General features: G+C 48.1%; 1 protein-coding gene across 2 annotated transcripts; it reads left to right on the forward strand.

Moving 5' to 3' along the window:
* Positions 1-1,025: 1,025 nt before the first annotated feature.
* LOC120440088 lies at positions 1,026-4,811 on the forward strand. Of its 2 annotated transcripts, none has more exons than XM_039611729.1 (2): positions 1,026-2,240; positions 4,267-4,811. In XM_039611729.1, exons 1-2 carry the CDS (start codon positions 1,425-1,427, stop codon positions 4,294-4,296), a joined length of 846 nt encoding a protein of 281 aa, XP_039467663.1. In that variant the 5' UTR covers positions 1,026-1,424; the 3' UTR covers positions 4,297-4,811. The 2 variants fall into 2 exon arrangements, with proteins under 2 accessions (XP_039467663.1, XP_039467664.1); XM_039611730.1 differs by having other exon boundaries at positions 1,026-2,049.
* The last annotated feature ends 11,424 nt before the right edge of the window (positions 4,812-16,235 follow it).

Consider the following 16,235-nt stretch of genomic DNA (forward strand, 5'->3'; position numbering starts at 1 on the left):
TGTGATGGTCATTTTGTGATGTGTCGTAACTGTCTTGACTCAAAAGTCGTATTTGATATAATAGTTAATGTTTTCAATAATACAAATTTCCTGGAGATCTGCTGACCTAAAACCAACATGATTCACTTGATTCAAATCCATCTGGGACTGTTTGTTGCAGGACTTTCATGTTTCACAACTTAGTGTATAAAAAACAGCAGATTAGATATGTGGCAGACAATAAGAGAAGTAACAAGGCTTTAATTATAATTAGAGTCAAGGAGCAGAATGAGGCATTGATAATAGACCAAATGTGCATCACACAGCATTATGAGACATGGAAATTGGAGTATGAGGTATAATCCAGAGCATACATATCAGCTCACTACCAACCTGCTGAAGGAGATCAGAGAGTTTTCTGTGGAAGAAAATGACATGAGCTGACTGATGGAAGCAGTGCTGATGATTCCAGCTGAGGCAGATCAGAAAACCACGACCTTTCTTGTCTTTGACTGTTTTTCTTTACTGTTTCTGAGAAAAAGTATTCCTCTCACAAACTCAACAACAGACCTCAGACAGCAAGCTTATTTCTGCAGTCTCGTTCTTTCTCTCACTACTCAAAGCTTGTAAACCATAGGTTGAGGGTAGGAACGTAGACAGCTAGTAAATTGACAGTTTTGCTTATACGCTCAGCTCTTACAACCATACATGTTATACTGATCCTGACTCTGGACAGTGGAGGCTCTTCATTGATAGTAGTTACCACGCTGACACCTGACGCATCGTCAATCCTGAGATACTACTTCATTGAAAACAATGGGCGAGGGCAGCTCAGCTCATAGTATCAACTTATTTTACTTCCTTATTTACGGCTCCATAATCAAGGCCTGCAGGTAGATACATCCAAGGTGTTAGCTTCATTTATAGTTATTCAATTCGTTTTATTTTGAAAAGCCTCAAAAGGATATGGTGTGATACGATGGTTTTACCGTCGTTGTTGCACAAACCGACGCATAAAACAGTCTCTTGTCCATCCAGAGTGTTATTTTAGATATAAGAAAAATAGAAAATTCCAAGAAGAAATTAAGAAAGCCACTACATTAAGTAAAACCATCCTGCTCCAGAGTGAGACGACTGCATCGCTATGAGCTCGTACAAAGTTGGATACAGCAAGTCAGTTAAGTGTAGAGAGCTGTGTGCATGAAGAATCTAAGAAGAAAAGAAATAAGCTTCCATGGATAAAGTTTTGGACTACGATATGCTGCCAAGCTACAAGTCGTGCCAAAATTGAACAACTACGATACTCATCTTCTTACAGATAAGTCAGTGACAGTGTTTTGGTCTTAAGAAAGATGACATTCACTACGAAAGCCTCAGCTTTGTGTCATAGACCAAGTGTTTCATGAACACTTGTTTAATAAGAAGTTTGAAAAAAGGGAGCAAAGATGGCAGATGAAGACCCGCAAGGTCCCAGGCCCAGGGCACAGAGCTGCAGTAGCGGGACTGGCCACAAGAGGGCACAAAAGTATACCGAAAGAGGTTTGGAAGACCAGCTTGGCAGGCACATAAACGCAAGAAGGTCCAAGCTGTCACAATTAACTTTAAAAATGAATAAAATTAGGGGACTAATGAAAGAGAATGAAAGTCTTGACATTGTTGATGAACATTTAAGTAACTTTTCAAAGCTACATGAAGAATTCCTACAGGCAAATGATGATGTACTGTCGCTGTTGCCAGAAGATGAAAGGAATGTGGTCCAGATGCTGTGGCTCAATCCCAAAAAGGAGCAGTTCAGTGGGTTTATGACTGAAGTTGAAAAATGGATCATCCTAACAAGACATCAGTATCAAGATGGCGTGAGCCCAGATGACAGCGTGTCAGTGACTGCTAGACCAACTGCAAAGAAATCAGGTACCAGCGTCAGAAGAAGCTCAGTCAGTAGCCGCTCATCGAGGTGGTCCAGAGTTTTATCGGTATCATCTGTATGGCAGAAAGAGGAAGCAGAGCGTGCTGCTCTGCTCGCACGAGCCGCATCCTTGAAACAGAGACAAGCCTTGGACATTGAAGAATGTAAGTTAAAGGCAAGAAGAGAACAGCTTGAGATCGAGACAGCTATTGCTGCTTCTACAGCCAAAATAAAAGTGTTAGAGGACTGTGAATATGACAGCTGTAAAAATGATGTGGAACAGTGTGAATCAGCTGTTCAACAGTTCAGCTTCCAAGAGCCAAAAGTGCACGGTGAACATGATGGGCAGTCAAAGGTAAATGGTCACAATGTAAAACAAGAAGATGACTTACACCAAACTGATGTCAGTGTTATTCCAATGAATCTATGTGAAGTCATGTTGAAACAAAATGATATCACTGAGATGTTAGTCAAACAACATAGACTGTCACATTTGCCTCAAAGAGACATTCCCATGTTTAGTGGTGATCCACTTGAGTTCATACCATTTATAGGAGCCTTTTGACCATACATGACAAAACTGACAGTGACAGTGACAGTATATTACCTTGAACAGTTCACCAGAGGTGAACCAGGAGATTTGGTAAGAAGTTATCAGCACATGAATCCTCAACAAGGCTACAGTGAGGTGAGGAATTTGCTGTTTTGTCATTGTGTTAATGAACTGAGAATTGCAACTGGCTACATGAACAGAGCATTCGATTGGCACAAATCAAAACAGATGATGCAAAGGCTCTTCATAGCTATTCACTGTTTCTCACTGGTTGTAACAATGCAATGCACGACATCAGTCAACTGCAAGAAATGGAGATCCCCACAAACCTCAGAGTTATTGTCTCCAAACTGCCATACAAAATGAGAGAAATGTGGAGAGTTTCTGCTTTTGACATTCAAGAAACAAGTGGAAGGAGAGCAAAGTTCTCAGATCTGGTCAGATTCATAAACAGATCCTTTGTTTGGTGACATTAAGGATGCTGAAGATAAAGCAAAGTCATCTGCAAATGTGAGAATGAAGAGATCATCCAGGCAAAGGGGAAGCACATTTGCTACAAGTGTAACACATGCTGCAAATGAAAGGTCACCTGAAATTAATAAAAGTGCTTCTTGTCACACTACCAGTGACTTCCAGAAGCCATGCATATACTGCGAAAAACTTCATACACTTGTAGAATGTCAAAATGTCAGAAATAGCCTTACAAAGAAAAACTAGAGTTCCTTAAAGCAAAGGGTCTGTGCTTTGCATGTCTGACACAAGGTCATTTGAGTAAGGACTGTAAGAAAAGGTCATTGTGTGAGTACTGCTCTAAGGGGGGAGGACAGTAAGGCAGATGTGTGCATCCAGAGAAATGTCTCTGACATTCCCACGACAAGTGATGAAACACACATTTCAGGCAGAATTTGTGGAGCCACAGGAGCTGGAAAAGACATTCATGTTTTATCAATTGTTCATGTGTGGGTCAAGTTAAAGAAAAGCAATAAGTTAATTGAGACTTATGCATTCATGGACAATGGGAGCCAAGCCACATTCTGTTCAGAGAAGCTGATGAGACAACTTGTTGTAGAAGGTAAGATGACAAAATTCATGCTTCGCACAATGGGACAGGAAAAGTTGGTGACAAGCCACCACAAGATTAGAAGTGTGTGGTTTAAATGAGAACACCTATATAGATCTTCCTGACATTTACACTCATGCAGACATTCCAGTGTCTAGACTCTAGAGAGAACATCCCTACACAGGATGACTTAAAAAGGTGGCCACATCTTCAGCAAATCAAGTTCCCACATTCAGATGCAGACATTGGACTTTTGATAGGGTGTGATGTACACAAGGCTATGGAACCATGGGAGATTATTCATAGTAAAGATAACGGTCCATATGCTGTTCAAACAGTCCTGGGTTTGGTTATCAATGGCCCTCTCAAAACCGGTGCATGAATACAAAATGATGGTGCACTTGTTTGGGGCAACATCCTCCTGTCATGGCACAGTGGCCCGTGGAAATGGGATGGACTCAAGTGCAGATCAAAACTGGAGGCTTGAGGTGCAGTGTAACAAAAGAGTCTTTATTCACAATGCTTGGAAGCTAACAGAAAACTCAGACTAATATTAAGGAACTTAAACTAGACGTCTGAGGCAAGAGAAACTATGATCATAACAAAACTAGGACTAGATTGCTGTGACAACTGGGTGCAGGGACTGGGCGGGGGGAACTGTGGCTGGCCAGGGCACTGAAACAGAGGGGAGGACAGTCAGGGGGATCCAACAGAGAGCTGCGAATTAATCCGAGAATAAATACACTGAGCTGCCTTACGTGCTTGCAGGTGGAGATTGCTTGGAGGGGGAAGGCATGAAGCAAAGGTCCAGGTGGGTACTGCGTGCAATGCAGGGAGGCAGGCAGGAGAGACTGGCAGTTTGGAGGGGAAGAAGTTACCGGCAGCTGCAGACCAGAATCCAGGAGAGCTTGTACGGGTGTGGCTTGGTAGGTGGGTTCCAGATGCTGACTGTAAAACAGCGGAATGAGGTAAGTAACACGCGATGATGCACCAAGGAAAGACGTGAGGCCGAGAAGTGACTAAGGTTAGCAGATAATCTGGCAAAGACTAGTTGTGTGCGCAGGTCATAAATACTGCTGGTGTGATTGCCATCAGGTGAGGAACAACAAGGACTCCATCCAGAGGGGAGGAGCCGATGCAGTGGAAAATTACCCAGACCATGGCTGTATCCCAATTCAGGTTCTGCAGCCTTAAAGTACGCAGCCTTAATGGTCCACAAGGGCCGCGTCTTCAAAGACCGCTAAGGCCAGAAGTGCCAGGCTTGTAGGCTTCTGAAATGAGACGGTCTAGTCTCTGTCGCGCTGCCCAGGTTGCCTAGCAACCATGATACTAACCGCTGGAAACGTGTCATACAGCTTTGTTTGAAAGAAATGAAGGAGAACATATTTTGTTCATTTGTTTGTTTGTTTCTACATGAGCTTTGTGTGATTTGATAAGTATCTGAGGCTGAGACCACAGGACTGTAAAACATGATTGTTGGGCTTCATTTCTGTACTGAACAGTCATTTTAAGATTAGCTAGTAAATAACAATTAGCTGATGTTGTTCATGAGATTAAAGTCTTTGGTAATGTAAATATAATATGGCCAATATTATAGTTATTATATTAATCATTGTTAGTTATTACAGCAGTGAGTTTGAACTCCGTGTCAAATACTGAGCTTCAGTAAAGATTCAAGTTGCATATATTTATATGTCCTATCACCTTAAATCTTCACTCAAAGACAAGTATCTTTGACAGTGTATATATAGATATATTATATATGAGAGACAAATGTTGTTCTTTTAATATGTTGGCATTACTAAATTTGGCTCAATGCTTACATACATGTGTAAAAAGAAAATGTACGAGCTGTGATAACTGTTTCTGATAGAATGCAGAGTAGACCGATATATTAAATATTCCTTTATTGGGTGAGAAAATCAGACCATGTCATAACTGCTTTAAGTCATACAGAATAGATATCAGAGCCTTAAACAGGCTGACTTCTGCTAAATGGGTCAAACTGGGCAGAAAGTATACAAACACATAACATCCTTATAGAATATGATGTAACACTATAGATCAACTTACCTCAGAATATATAAAGCATATAAACAATTACAGCAATGTGATGCAACAAACACAGCAGTACTACTAATCCAAAATACTCAAAGCTTCATAGAACTGAAACAAACATTTATTTTTAGCTCCATTCTGCTGCTGATACATACTTTAGGTTTCTGGACATTAAACTTGTTGCTGCCTTTCATAGTGTGTAACTTGAAGGCCCTGAGTACTTTCTCCCACACTGAAAACACTGGAATGATAAAATTATTTGAACATTACCTAATAAGACTGATTCAGGACAGACAATTAGTTATTTTAAACTTTTCTAGCAGTCCTTCACAAACAGGGAACAGTCTGTCTATTCTCTCCATCTGTCAGCTGCTGCTGGCTCTTCCTCCTCCTCTTCCTCACACACTGCTGAGTTTGTCCTGGTGGATCATCAGGGGTGCAAAGCCTCACAGATGATGTGCAGCAGTGGGTCCCTCAGTCTAGGGCTGCTCGATTATGGCAAAAATGATAATCATGATTATTTTCACTGAAATTGAGATCTCGATTATTTGACGATATTTATTTAACAATAACAATGTATTGAATAATGGCTTTAAAGATGTCAAAAAATAATATAAAATAGTGTGCAAATACTGATAACAGTGCAAATGTTTGCAATATAAAAAAATAAATGAAAAATGTAAACATCTATGTTTAGTGAACTTCAAAATACTGCATAATACTGGTTGTTCACTGTGTTAATTGAGCAGTGGTCTTTGGCGAGGAAAACGTTACCGCGTTTGTGTCTCTGGGAGCTGCTGGGATATTTAGTCGCGTTGTACAGGGTAGCGTGAATGGAAGTCTGTGAGGATGAAGCAGGTGTTGTCAAGAGTTTTTTCTCTATGTTCTTTCATTGTTTGATCGTATGTCACTTTGTGAGCGGCCTTCAAATGATTGAATAAATTTGTAGTGTTGCTCTGTGGTGCAGCTGCGACACCGTAGCAAAGTTTCCACACTATGTCTACTTGATCCACGTCTGACTCCGCAAACCCAAAATGTTTCCACACCACTTAAGTCGTTTTACCTCTCTTTTCAACCAACGGCATTCTTTCGTCAGCAGCCATTATCCTCTCCTCACCAAATAACTTCTGCTTAGCTTTCCGAGCTTCCCTCGGGTCCTCTTAATTGTTGTGACGCGTGCTCGAAACGCAGAGAGGTGCGCTCGATTTGCCACACGGAGCAGCGCGAGAGGAGGAGCTAATAATCGGCTCTGTCATTTTTAATGATCGTTGAAAGCCCAGATCATAATCACAATTAAAATTTGATTAATTGAGCAGCCCTACCTCAGTCTGTCTTCACTCTGGACACTTGCAGTTGTCACATATGGAAATCAAATGTGTGATAAGCTGCAGGATTCAAACACAAGTGTAACTTATAAATACATGTTCATACTTTTATTCCACAATCAGAGAGAAAGAAACAGAGAGAGAGTGCAGGACAGACAAACAGGTGACAGTCTCAGGTGTATACACTGCTACAAAACAGCACAAGAGAAGGAGGATTTAGTGTTTGTGTTATTACGAGTGCTAAACAAGAAGAGTTCCCAGATGGTACAGTGGACACATGTGTGACTCCTGTGATTAAAGCATCTTTCTTTCAGCTTAACGAGTGAACCGTCAGCTCGTTCAAACACACGTTAAAGTCCGTTTGGCTCGACACCACCGAAAAGAGGCAGCAATATAACATAGCTAACATTAACAGTGCAGTGAATCTGTCACGCCCAGTGTGGCGGGCGTGTGGAGTTTATAAAGAGGACCCAAAAGGCGGCAGCTCTGGTGCAGGTGAGTCTTTATTACACGCGTGGGTACAAACAACAAAGGCAGGTGAACGAGAACTGAAAAACCTAAACTGGGTGAAACTAACAAAACAAACCAGAAACACAGATGCAGGGAGGTCCGGGGAAATCACACATGGCGAGACGCAGGGAGAACGAGGGGAAACAACACAGCCGAACCAGCGACGAGGACGAGGTAACACACACTATAAATACACACGCCAGGAATCAGGGGAAGGGAAACAGGAGGGGAACACACCTGGAAGACATCACAGCTGACGAGGTGGAGGAACGTAAACAGGACACACTGACATAAGGCACAGACCGTCACAATAAAACAGGAAACACATACACACAAAGACACAGACTAGCAAACGCGGACTTAACACAAGGGTAGCCGGCAGAACAGAACAACACTAAACAGGAGGAAGAACAGAACCAAAATGACACTAATAGAAAACACAAAACGCTGGGTCAAAAGGACCCAGGATCATGACAGTACCCCCCCCTCAAAGGCTGGCCCCAGACAGCCCAAAACAAGAAAACCAAGAAACGCCCAAAAACAGAAAACAACCCGACCAGGGCGGGCGGTGGGGGTCCAGGAAGGAGGGCTCGAAGCCAAAACAAAACAGGAGCACCAGAAAACACAACACGAGTCCAAAACCAAAAGAAGACAGAAAGGAAACACATCAGAACACAGGAAAACAGTCCAAAACAGAACACCTCAGGGGGCCGGCAGTGAGGACGGCAACGTGGACACAGTTCAGGGGGACGGCCAGGGGGCCGACCGCACCGGAGCCCAGACAGTTCAGGGGGCCGGCCGTGCGGAAGGCAGCGTCGGCCACGTGGAAGCAGTTCAGGGGGCCGGCCGTGCGGAAGGCAGCGGCGGCCACGTGGAAGCAGTTCAGGGGGTCGGCCAGGGGGCCGACAGCACCGGAGCCCAGGAAACAGTTCAGGAGGCCGGCCGTGTGGACGGCAGCGACGCCGACGTGGGCACAGTTCAGGGGGCCGGCCGTGAGGACGGCAGCGGCGGCGACTCAGGCGAAGGCGGTCCGGGGGCCGCCCACGACGGCGATGTCGCCTGGCCAGTGGCCTGGAAAGTGGCCAGTCAGCAGCAGACCCCGACGGGATAGGACCAGGCGACGCCGAAGACTCGGAGGCTGGACCAGGCGACGCTGATGAGGCCGCAGGTGACGGCGAGGAAGCCGGAGACGAAGAGGCCGCAGGTGACGGCGAGGAAGCCGGAGACGAAGAGGCCGCAGGTGACGGCGAGGAAGCCGGAGGCGGCGGCGCTGCAGCTGGCGGCGTAGATGGTGAGGCTGCCGCTGGCGTGGATGGTGAAGCTGCAGCTGGCGGCGGCGTGGAAGCCGGAGACGGAGGCGCTGCAGCTGGCGTGAATGAAGAGGCGGCAGCTGGTGTGGAAGCCAGAGACGGAAGCGCTGCAGGCGGCGGCGGCGGCGTGGAAGCCGGAGGCGGCGGCGCTGCAGCTGGCGGCGCGATGGTGAGGCTGCGCTGGCGTGGATGGTGAAGCTGCAGCTGGCGGCGGCGTGGAAGCCGGAGACGGAGGCGCTGCAGCTGGCGTGAATGAAGAGGCGGCAGCTGGTGTGGAAGCCAGAGACGGAGGCGCTGCAGCTGGCGTGAATGAAGAGGCGGCAGCTGGTGTGGAAGCCAGAGACGGAGGCGCTGCAGCTGGCGGCGGCGTGGAAGCCGAGACGGAGGCGCTGCAGCTGGCAGCGGCGTGGAAGCCGGAGGCGGAGGCGCTACAGCTGGCGGCGGCGTGGAAGCCGGAGACGGAGGCGCTGCAGCTGGCGGCGGCGTGGAAGCCGGAGACGGAGGCGCTGCAGCTGGCGGCGGCGCTGCAGCTGGCGGCGGCGTGGAAGCCGGAGGCGGAGGCGCTGCAGCTGGCGGCGGCGCTGCAGCTGGCGGCGGCGTGGAAGCCGGAGGCGGGCGCTGCAGCTGGCGGCGGCGCTGCAGCTGGCGGCGGCGTGGAAGCCGGAGACGGCGGCGCTGCAGCTGGCGGCGGCGTGGAAGCCGGAGACGGAGGCGCTGCAGCTGGCGGCGGCGTGGAAGCCGGAGACGGAGGCGCTGCAGCTGGTGGAGGCGCTGCAGCTGGCGGCGGCGTGGAAGCCGGAGACGGAGGCGCTGCAGCTGGCGGCGGCGTGGAAGCCGGAGACGGAGGCGCTGCAGCTGGCGGCGGCGTGGAAGCTGGAGACGGAGGCGCTGCAGGCTGGACGGATCCCTTGGACCCTCCAGCGACGACAGGAGGCAAAGGCCGGACGGATCCCTTGGACCCTCCAGCGACGACAGGAAGCAAAGGGCGAGCGGTCCCTTGGACCCTCCAGCGGCGACAGGAAGCAAAGGCGGAGCGGTCCCTTGGACCCTCCAGCGACGACAGGAGACAAAGGCCGGACGGATCCCTTGGACCCTCCAGCGGCGACAGGAAGCAAAGGCGGAGCGGTCCCTTGGACCTCCAGCGACGACAGGAAGCAAAGGCGGAGCGGTCCCTTGGACCCTCCAGCGACGACAGGAAACGAAGGCCGGAGCGGTCCCTCGGACCCTCCAGCGGAAGCCATGACTGAGCCAGCGGTCAAGGAGGCCACTAGCTGACACAGAGGTGACCGGCAATGCACCGAGCACTGGTTTTGCCCAGGCAACACTGACACGGAGGAGTTCTCTGAGAGCTGCTTAATCTTCAGGGGTCCAGAAACAGCTGGGGTGAAACCTAGCTTCTGGGAGGCCCTGGAGTGCATTACTCGCTTGAAGCAGCTAAAGCGCAGGAATCTCCCTGGGAGGAACTTAGACCTTCTCCCTGCATGAAGTGAGTGTGTGAGACTGGTGACGGAATGAGCGACGGAGCTGCGGGGGACACTGGAGCTGCGGGGGACACTGGAGCTGCGGGGGACACTGGAGCTGCGGGGGACACTGGAGCTGCGGGGACACTGGAGCTGCGGGGGACACTGGAGCTGCGGGGGACACTGGAGCTGCGGGGGACACTGGAGCTGCGGGGGACACTGGAGCTGCGGGGGACACTGGAGCTGCGGGGGACACTGGAGCTACGGGGGACACTGGGGACACTGGAGCTGCGGGGGACACTGGAGCTGCGGGGGACACTGGAGCTACGGGGGACACTGGGGACACTGGAGCTACGGGGGACACGGGGGCCAGAACTACAGGGGACACGGGGGCCTGAGCTACAGGCGGCACAGGGGCCTGGGCTGCAGGTGAAACTGGGAGCACTGGAGACTGAGCAGCTAAGTGAGCTACTGGAGGCTGGGCAGCTAAGTGAGCTACTGGAGGCTGGGCAGCTAAGTGAGCTACTGGAGGCTGGGCAGCTAAGTGAGCTACTGGAGGCTGGGCAGCTAAGTGAGCTACTGGAGGCTGGGCAGCTAAGTGAGCTACTGGAGGCTGGGCAGCTAAGTGAGCTACTGGAGGCTGGGCAGCTAAGTGAGCTACTGGAGGCTGGGCAGCTAAGTGAGCTACTGGAGGCTGGGCAGCTAAGTGAGCTACTGGAGGCTGGGCAGCTAAGTGAGCTACTGGAGGCTGGGCAGCTAAGTGAGCTACTGGAGGCTGGGCAGCTAAGTGAGCTACTGGAGGCTGGGCAGCTAAGTGAGCTACTGGAGGCTGGGCAGCTAAGTGAGCTACTGGAGGCTGGGCAGCTAAGTGAGCTACTGGAGGCTGGGCAGCTAAGTGAGCTACTGGAGGCTGGGCAGCTAAGTGAGCTACTGGAGGCTGGGCAGCTAAGTGAGGCACTGGAGACTGGGCAGCTAAGTGAGGCACTGGAGACTGGGCAGCTAAGTGAGGCACTGGAGACTGAGCAGCTAAGTGAGGCACTGGAGACTGAGCAGCTAAGTGAGGCACTGGAGACTGAGCAGCTAAGTGAGGCACTGGAGACTGAGCAGCTAAGTGAGGCACTGGAGACTGAGCAGCTAAGTGAGGCACTGGAGACTGAGCAGCTAAGTGAGGCACTGGAGACTGAGCAGAGTGTGGCACTGGAGACTGAGCAGCTAAGTGAGGCACTGGAGACTGAGCAGAGCGTGGCACTGGAGACTGAGCAGAGCGTGGCACTGGAGACAGAGCTGAGAATGGCTGCGAGGCAGCTAACTGAGCTGAGAATGGCTGCGAGGCAGCTAACTGAGCTGAGAATGGCTGCGAGGCAGCTAACTGAGCCGAGAATGGCTGCGGGGCAGCTAACTGAGCTGAGAATGGCTGCGGGGCAGCTAACTGAGCTGAGACCTGCAGAGCAGGCGATAAGCTGTTCCTATCATTATCTGCTGCACAGAACACAGCCCCAGAATGAACAGTCAAACAGTCCGAAAACGGAAAAGAGTCCTCACTCACCACAGCCGGCGAATTAGAAGTCGAGCGTCCGGCTGTGGGGTGGCGCGCCGGCGGCGGCGCGATCGGCGTTTTCTCCCGCAGATGGCTCCGGACGGGCCGGGCAGTTCACCTCCGACAAGTCGGGCAGCGAGGCAGGGGTGGCTGAGAGAAGGTGAGGTGTGCGCCGGAGAAAAGCCTGCATGGTCGGAGGAAGAGATCCCAAAAGCCATGGCAGGCCAGAAAAGAGCCGTTGAAGCCGGCTTTCAACAGCACGGCGAAGCTCATACGGAGGGTTCTCCAGCCACTTCCCGAGGAGAATCTCCACATTATAAGCGATGTCATCTTGGAGCTCCTCGGATGGATTGAATGCCGCAGGGTCCATGGTGGCTGGTTCGTGCTGTCACGCCCAGTGTGGCGGGCGTGTGGAGTTTATAAAGAGGACCCAAAAGGCGGCAGCTCTGGTGCAGGTGAGTCTTTATTATTACAGCGTGGGTACAAACAACAAAGGCAGGTGAACGAGAACTGAAAAACCTAAACTGGGTGAAACTAACAAAACAAACCAGAAACACAGATGCAGGGAGGTCCGGGAAATCACACATGGCGAGACGCAGGGAGAAGCGAGGGAAACAACACAGCCGAACCAGCGACGAGGACGAGGTAACACACACTATAAATACACACGCCAGGAATCAGGGAAGGGAAACAGGAGGGAACACACCTGGAAGACATCACAGCTGACGAGGTGGAGGAACGTAAACAGGACACACTGACATAAGGCACAGACCGTCACAATAAAACAGGAAACACATACACACAAAGACACAGACTAGCAAACGCGGACTTAACACAAGGGTAGCCGGCAGAACAGAACAACACTAAACAGGAGGAAGAACAGAACCAAAATGACACTAATAGAAAACACAAAACGCTGGGTCAAAAGGACCCAGGATCATGACAGAATCCTGCTTGTGCCGTGATATTCAGGACTGCAAACCGAGCAGCATTCACTGACTTATTGTGTTTGTGGATATATGACTGACTTTAATTATCCACAAAATCATCAGATTCTCTGTAAGATTAAGGTCAGCTATTGAACGGCGTTTATTTTAAAGTAAAGGCTTTAAAACCAAGTAAACGCTGAAAGTACAAACATCGCTAATGTCACATAACTTTGCCGACATGGGGACCAAAAGTAATGTTTTAATGTTCTTCGTTATTAAACATTTGCACATAAATAAGTTACATAATATTCAGTACTTTTAAAATTTTACTCTTTGGCCACTCCGCTTCCACCGTTTTTTTTGGCTAAATTATCCACACCCACTGCCACGCTATGAAGTCTGGGATATGTCGGGCCACGAAGTCTACACCGCCACATCCTTAAAATTCAGGAAAATGAAGGACGCATTTGAGGGCCACATTTCGAGCAGCCTTCGGATTGGGACAGCCTTCGTCGCATCGCTGCGACGTAAACGGCCTTAAAATGCGGCCTTTAAGGCTGCAGACCCTGAATTGGGATACAGCCCTTGACACCTCCCCAAGCTGTGCAAACTATGCACTGAAGAAAGCAGCAGAAGACGCTAAAGAAAAAATGCCACTAGCAGCAGTTAACGCTGTTCTGAAGAACTTTTATGTAGGTGACTGTCTTCTGTCAGTTTCAGATGAAACAGAGGCATGTACTGCATTGTGTGAGAGTGGAGGATCTCACTTAACAAAGTGGATGAGCAACAGTAGAGTTGTCCTTGCTTCCATTCCTGAAAAGGGAAGAGGAAAAGAGATTAAAGATTTGGATTTGAAACCTGATGTATTATCTGATGAAAGAGTCCTAGGAGTGAACTGGTGCACAGAGACAGATGTATTCAAGATCAGGATAAATGAAAAACCTATGCCAAAGACTAGGCGAGGCATCCTCTCATTTGTAAACGTAATATATGACCCATTGGGCTTTCTGTCTCCTGTCATTCTGCCAGCAAAAATCATCCTGCGAGAGCTATGTGGCAGGAAGATCGCATGGGATGAGGAAATCCCAGCTGAACTGGCTCTAAGGTCACAGGTTTGGCATTCAGAGCTTCCAAAACTTCATGGGTTTACCGTCAACAGGTGTTTGAAACCTGCTGGATTTGGAGCGGTCATATCTGCACAATTACACTACTTCGCTGAAGCTAGTGAGAGAGGTTATGGAGTCATTACTTACCTCCGTATCACAAACCAGAAAAGAGAAACTCACTGCTCATTCATCACTGGCAAGTCCAGAGTGTCTCCTCTGAAGCAAATAACAATTCCACGTCTCGAGATGACAGCAGCTGCAGTTGCTGTTTCTCCTTATGAGAAAGGAGCTGCAAATGCCACAAGAAGAATCTGTGTTTTGGTCCAGCAGTACCACTGTTTTAAAGTACATCTCCAGTAGGAATATCAGATTTAAGACATTTGTAGCAAACAGAGTGTCACTTATTAGAGACAACACAAAACCAAGTCAGTGGATGTATGTGAACTTTATGAAGTGTCCAAACTGGATTGCTGGGCCAGAGTTTTTGACAAAAGATTTTTAAAAAAAACTGGCCAATTCCACCGGACATTAAAGAAACACCAAAAAATTATGTCGAAGTCAAAGAGGCAATGAGTGTGGATGTTACAGAAATACACGAAAACCCACTAAACAAACTGATCACTATTCAGACTGGCACCATGTAAAAAAGGCATCTTCCTGGATAGTCATGTTCAAGCAGCTGCTTCGCAGGCTAAGCGCACATCGGAAGCTGCTCATGTCACAAGCAAGTGGCTGTGAAGGCAGCAAAAGGAAAGCCGAAAAGGTTGCAGGTCAAATGCAGCAGTTCAAATCTTCGCTCACTACTGCAGATGTTGCAATAGGAGAAACTGAGATTGAATTTTGTTAAAATCAAAGCTTTGCAGAAGAACTTGCAAGTCTTCATAAAGGTGACAAGCTTAAAAGGAGCAGTCACATTGCGAAGATGGATCCTTTTGTCCAGGATGGAATTTTAAGGGTTGGCGGTAGGTTGCATGAGTCTGCACTACCTCCTGACGTTAAGCATCCAGTGATCCTTCCTAAAGATCATCATGTTTCTACTTTGATTCTGAGACACATTCACCAAGAAACAGGTCATGGAGGAAGGAATTACACATTATCCAGGCTGAGAAAAAGATTCTGGATTCCACAGGCAAATTCAGCAATAAGAAAGATCCTGTCAAAGTGTGTAACATGTAGAAGGACATCTGCAAAACCTGGTGAACAAAGAATGGCAAACTTGCCACAAGATCGCCTGATGCCTGACACACCGTCATTCACAAATGTGGGCATAGACTATTTTGGACCTTTTGAGGTCAAACATGGGCGTAGCAGAGTTAAGTGATATGGTGTATTGTTTACATGTCTTACTGTTAGAGCAATACACATAGAAGTTGCCCACTCACTTGAGACTGATTCTTGCATAAATGCATTCAGGAGGTTTATTGCTAGACGAGGTCAAGTGTCTGTCATGATATTAGACAATGGCACTAACCTTGTGGGTGCAGAAAAGGAAATGTGTGAAGCAATCAAGGGATGGAATCATTCACAAATCTCAGAAATGCTCATGCAAATAAGCATCACCTGGATATTTAACCCCCCCAACAGGGTCACATTTTGGAGGAATCTGTGAGAGGCAAATACGCTCAGGAGTAAGGATGGGTATCGTTTAGGTTTTATCCGATACCGGTGCCGAACCGGTACTTTTGAAACGGTGCCGGTGCTTAAACGGTGCTCAAACCGGTGCTTAAAGATTGGAGAACACAAAATTGGTCCAAAAACCTCTCATGTTCAGCTGTTTTTTTGTAAAAAGATAACAATGTTAGCCTTTTCTGCAGCTATAGGGCATATATGGCATCACTCTTGGCTGGAAGCAGTGCTTAAACAATGGAAAAAACACAAACTTTGTCCAAAAACCTCTCATGTTTAACTGTTTCCCACTTTTTCTTTGGTCATTTTAGCCTTTTAGGCCAGGGTGAAGGGAGTATCTGCCATCAAACAAGAAGACAGCCGCATGTAACTACGACGGTGTTTGCTAGTTCACCTTACATGCATTAATGTAATAATGTGGTTAGCCTACTCAACGTTAATTACACACGAACAACATTAAGCTACTGTTACGGGTCCGAAATTGAGGACGAGAGTAAAACAATGATGGTCCAGAAGAGGTCGATCAAACAATTGATTTTAATGAATACACGCAGCGTGGGGAGACGTACACTGGAAACCATCAGTTGTAAATCCCCAACCAAAAATACACTTCAGATTGCTTTTATAACATCAGGGTATTATGACGCCCCCTCATGCGTTTACAAGCACATCATTTGCATCTTAAGAACATTATTTGCAACTTGTACAGACAATGATCTATTCTAAGAAATAAATGCAGACACAGAAGTTCCCCTTTCTGGCATCCTCTTTCAAATATGGTGATGATCTCAGGCCTTTGAGGTCCCCATGGACTTGTCCTCCTCTTTGCGTCACCTGTTACTAGGCAAACTCAAATGCAACAAGAAGCTGAATACA

This window comes from Oreochromis aureus, linkage group 4, assembly GCF_013358895.1.
Source record: "Oreochromis aureus strain Israel breed Guangdong linkage group 4, ZZ_aureus, whole genome shotgun sequence".
NCBI lineage: Eukaryota > Metazoa > Chordata > Actinopteri > Cichliformes > Cichlidae > Oreochromis > Oreochromis aureus.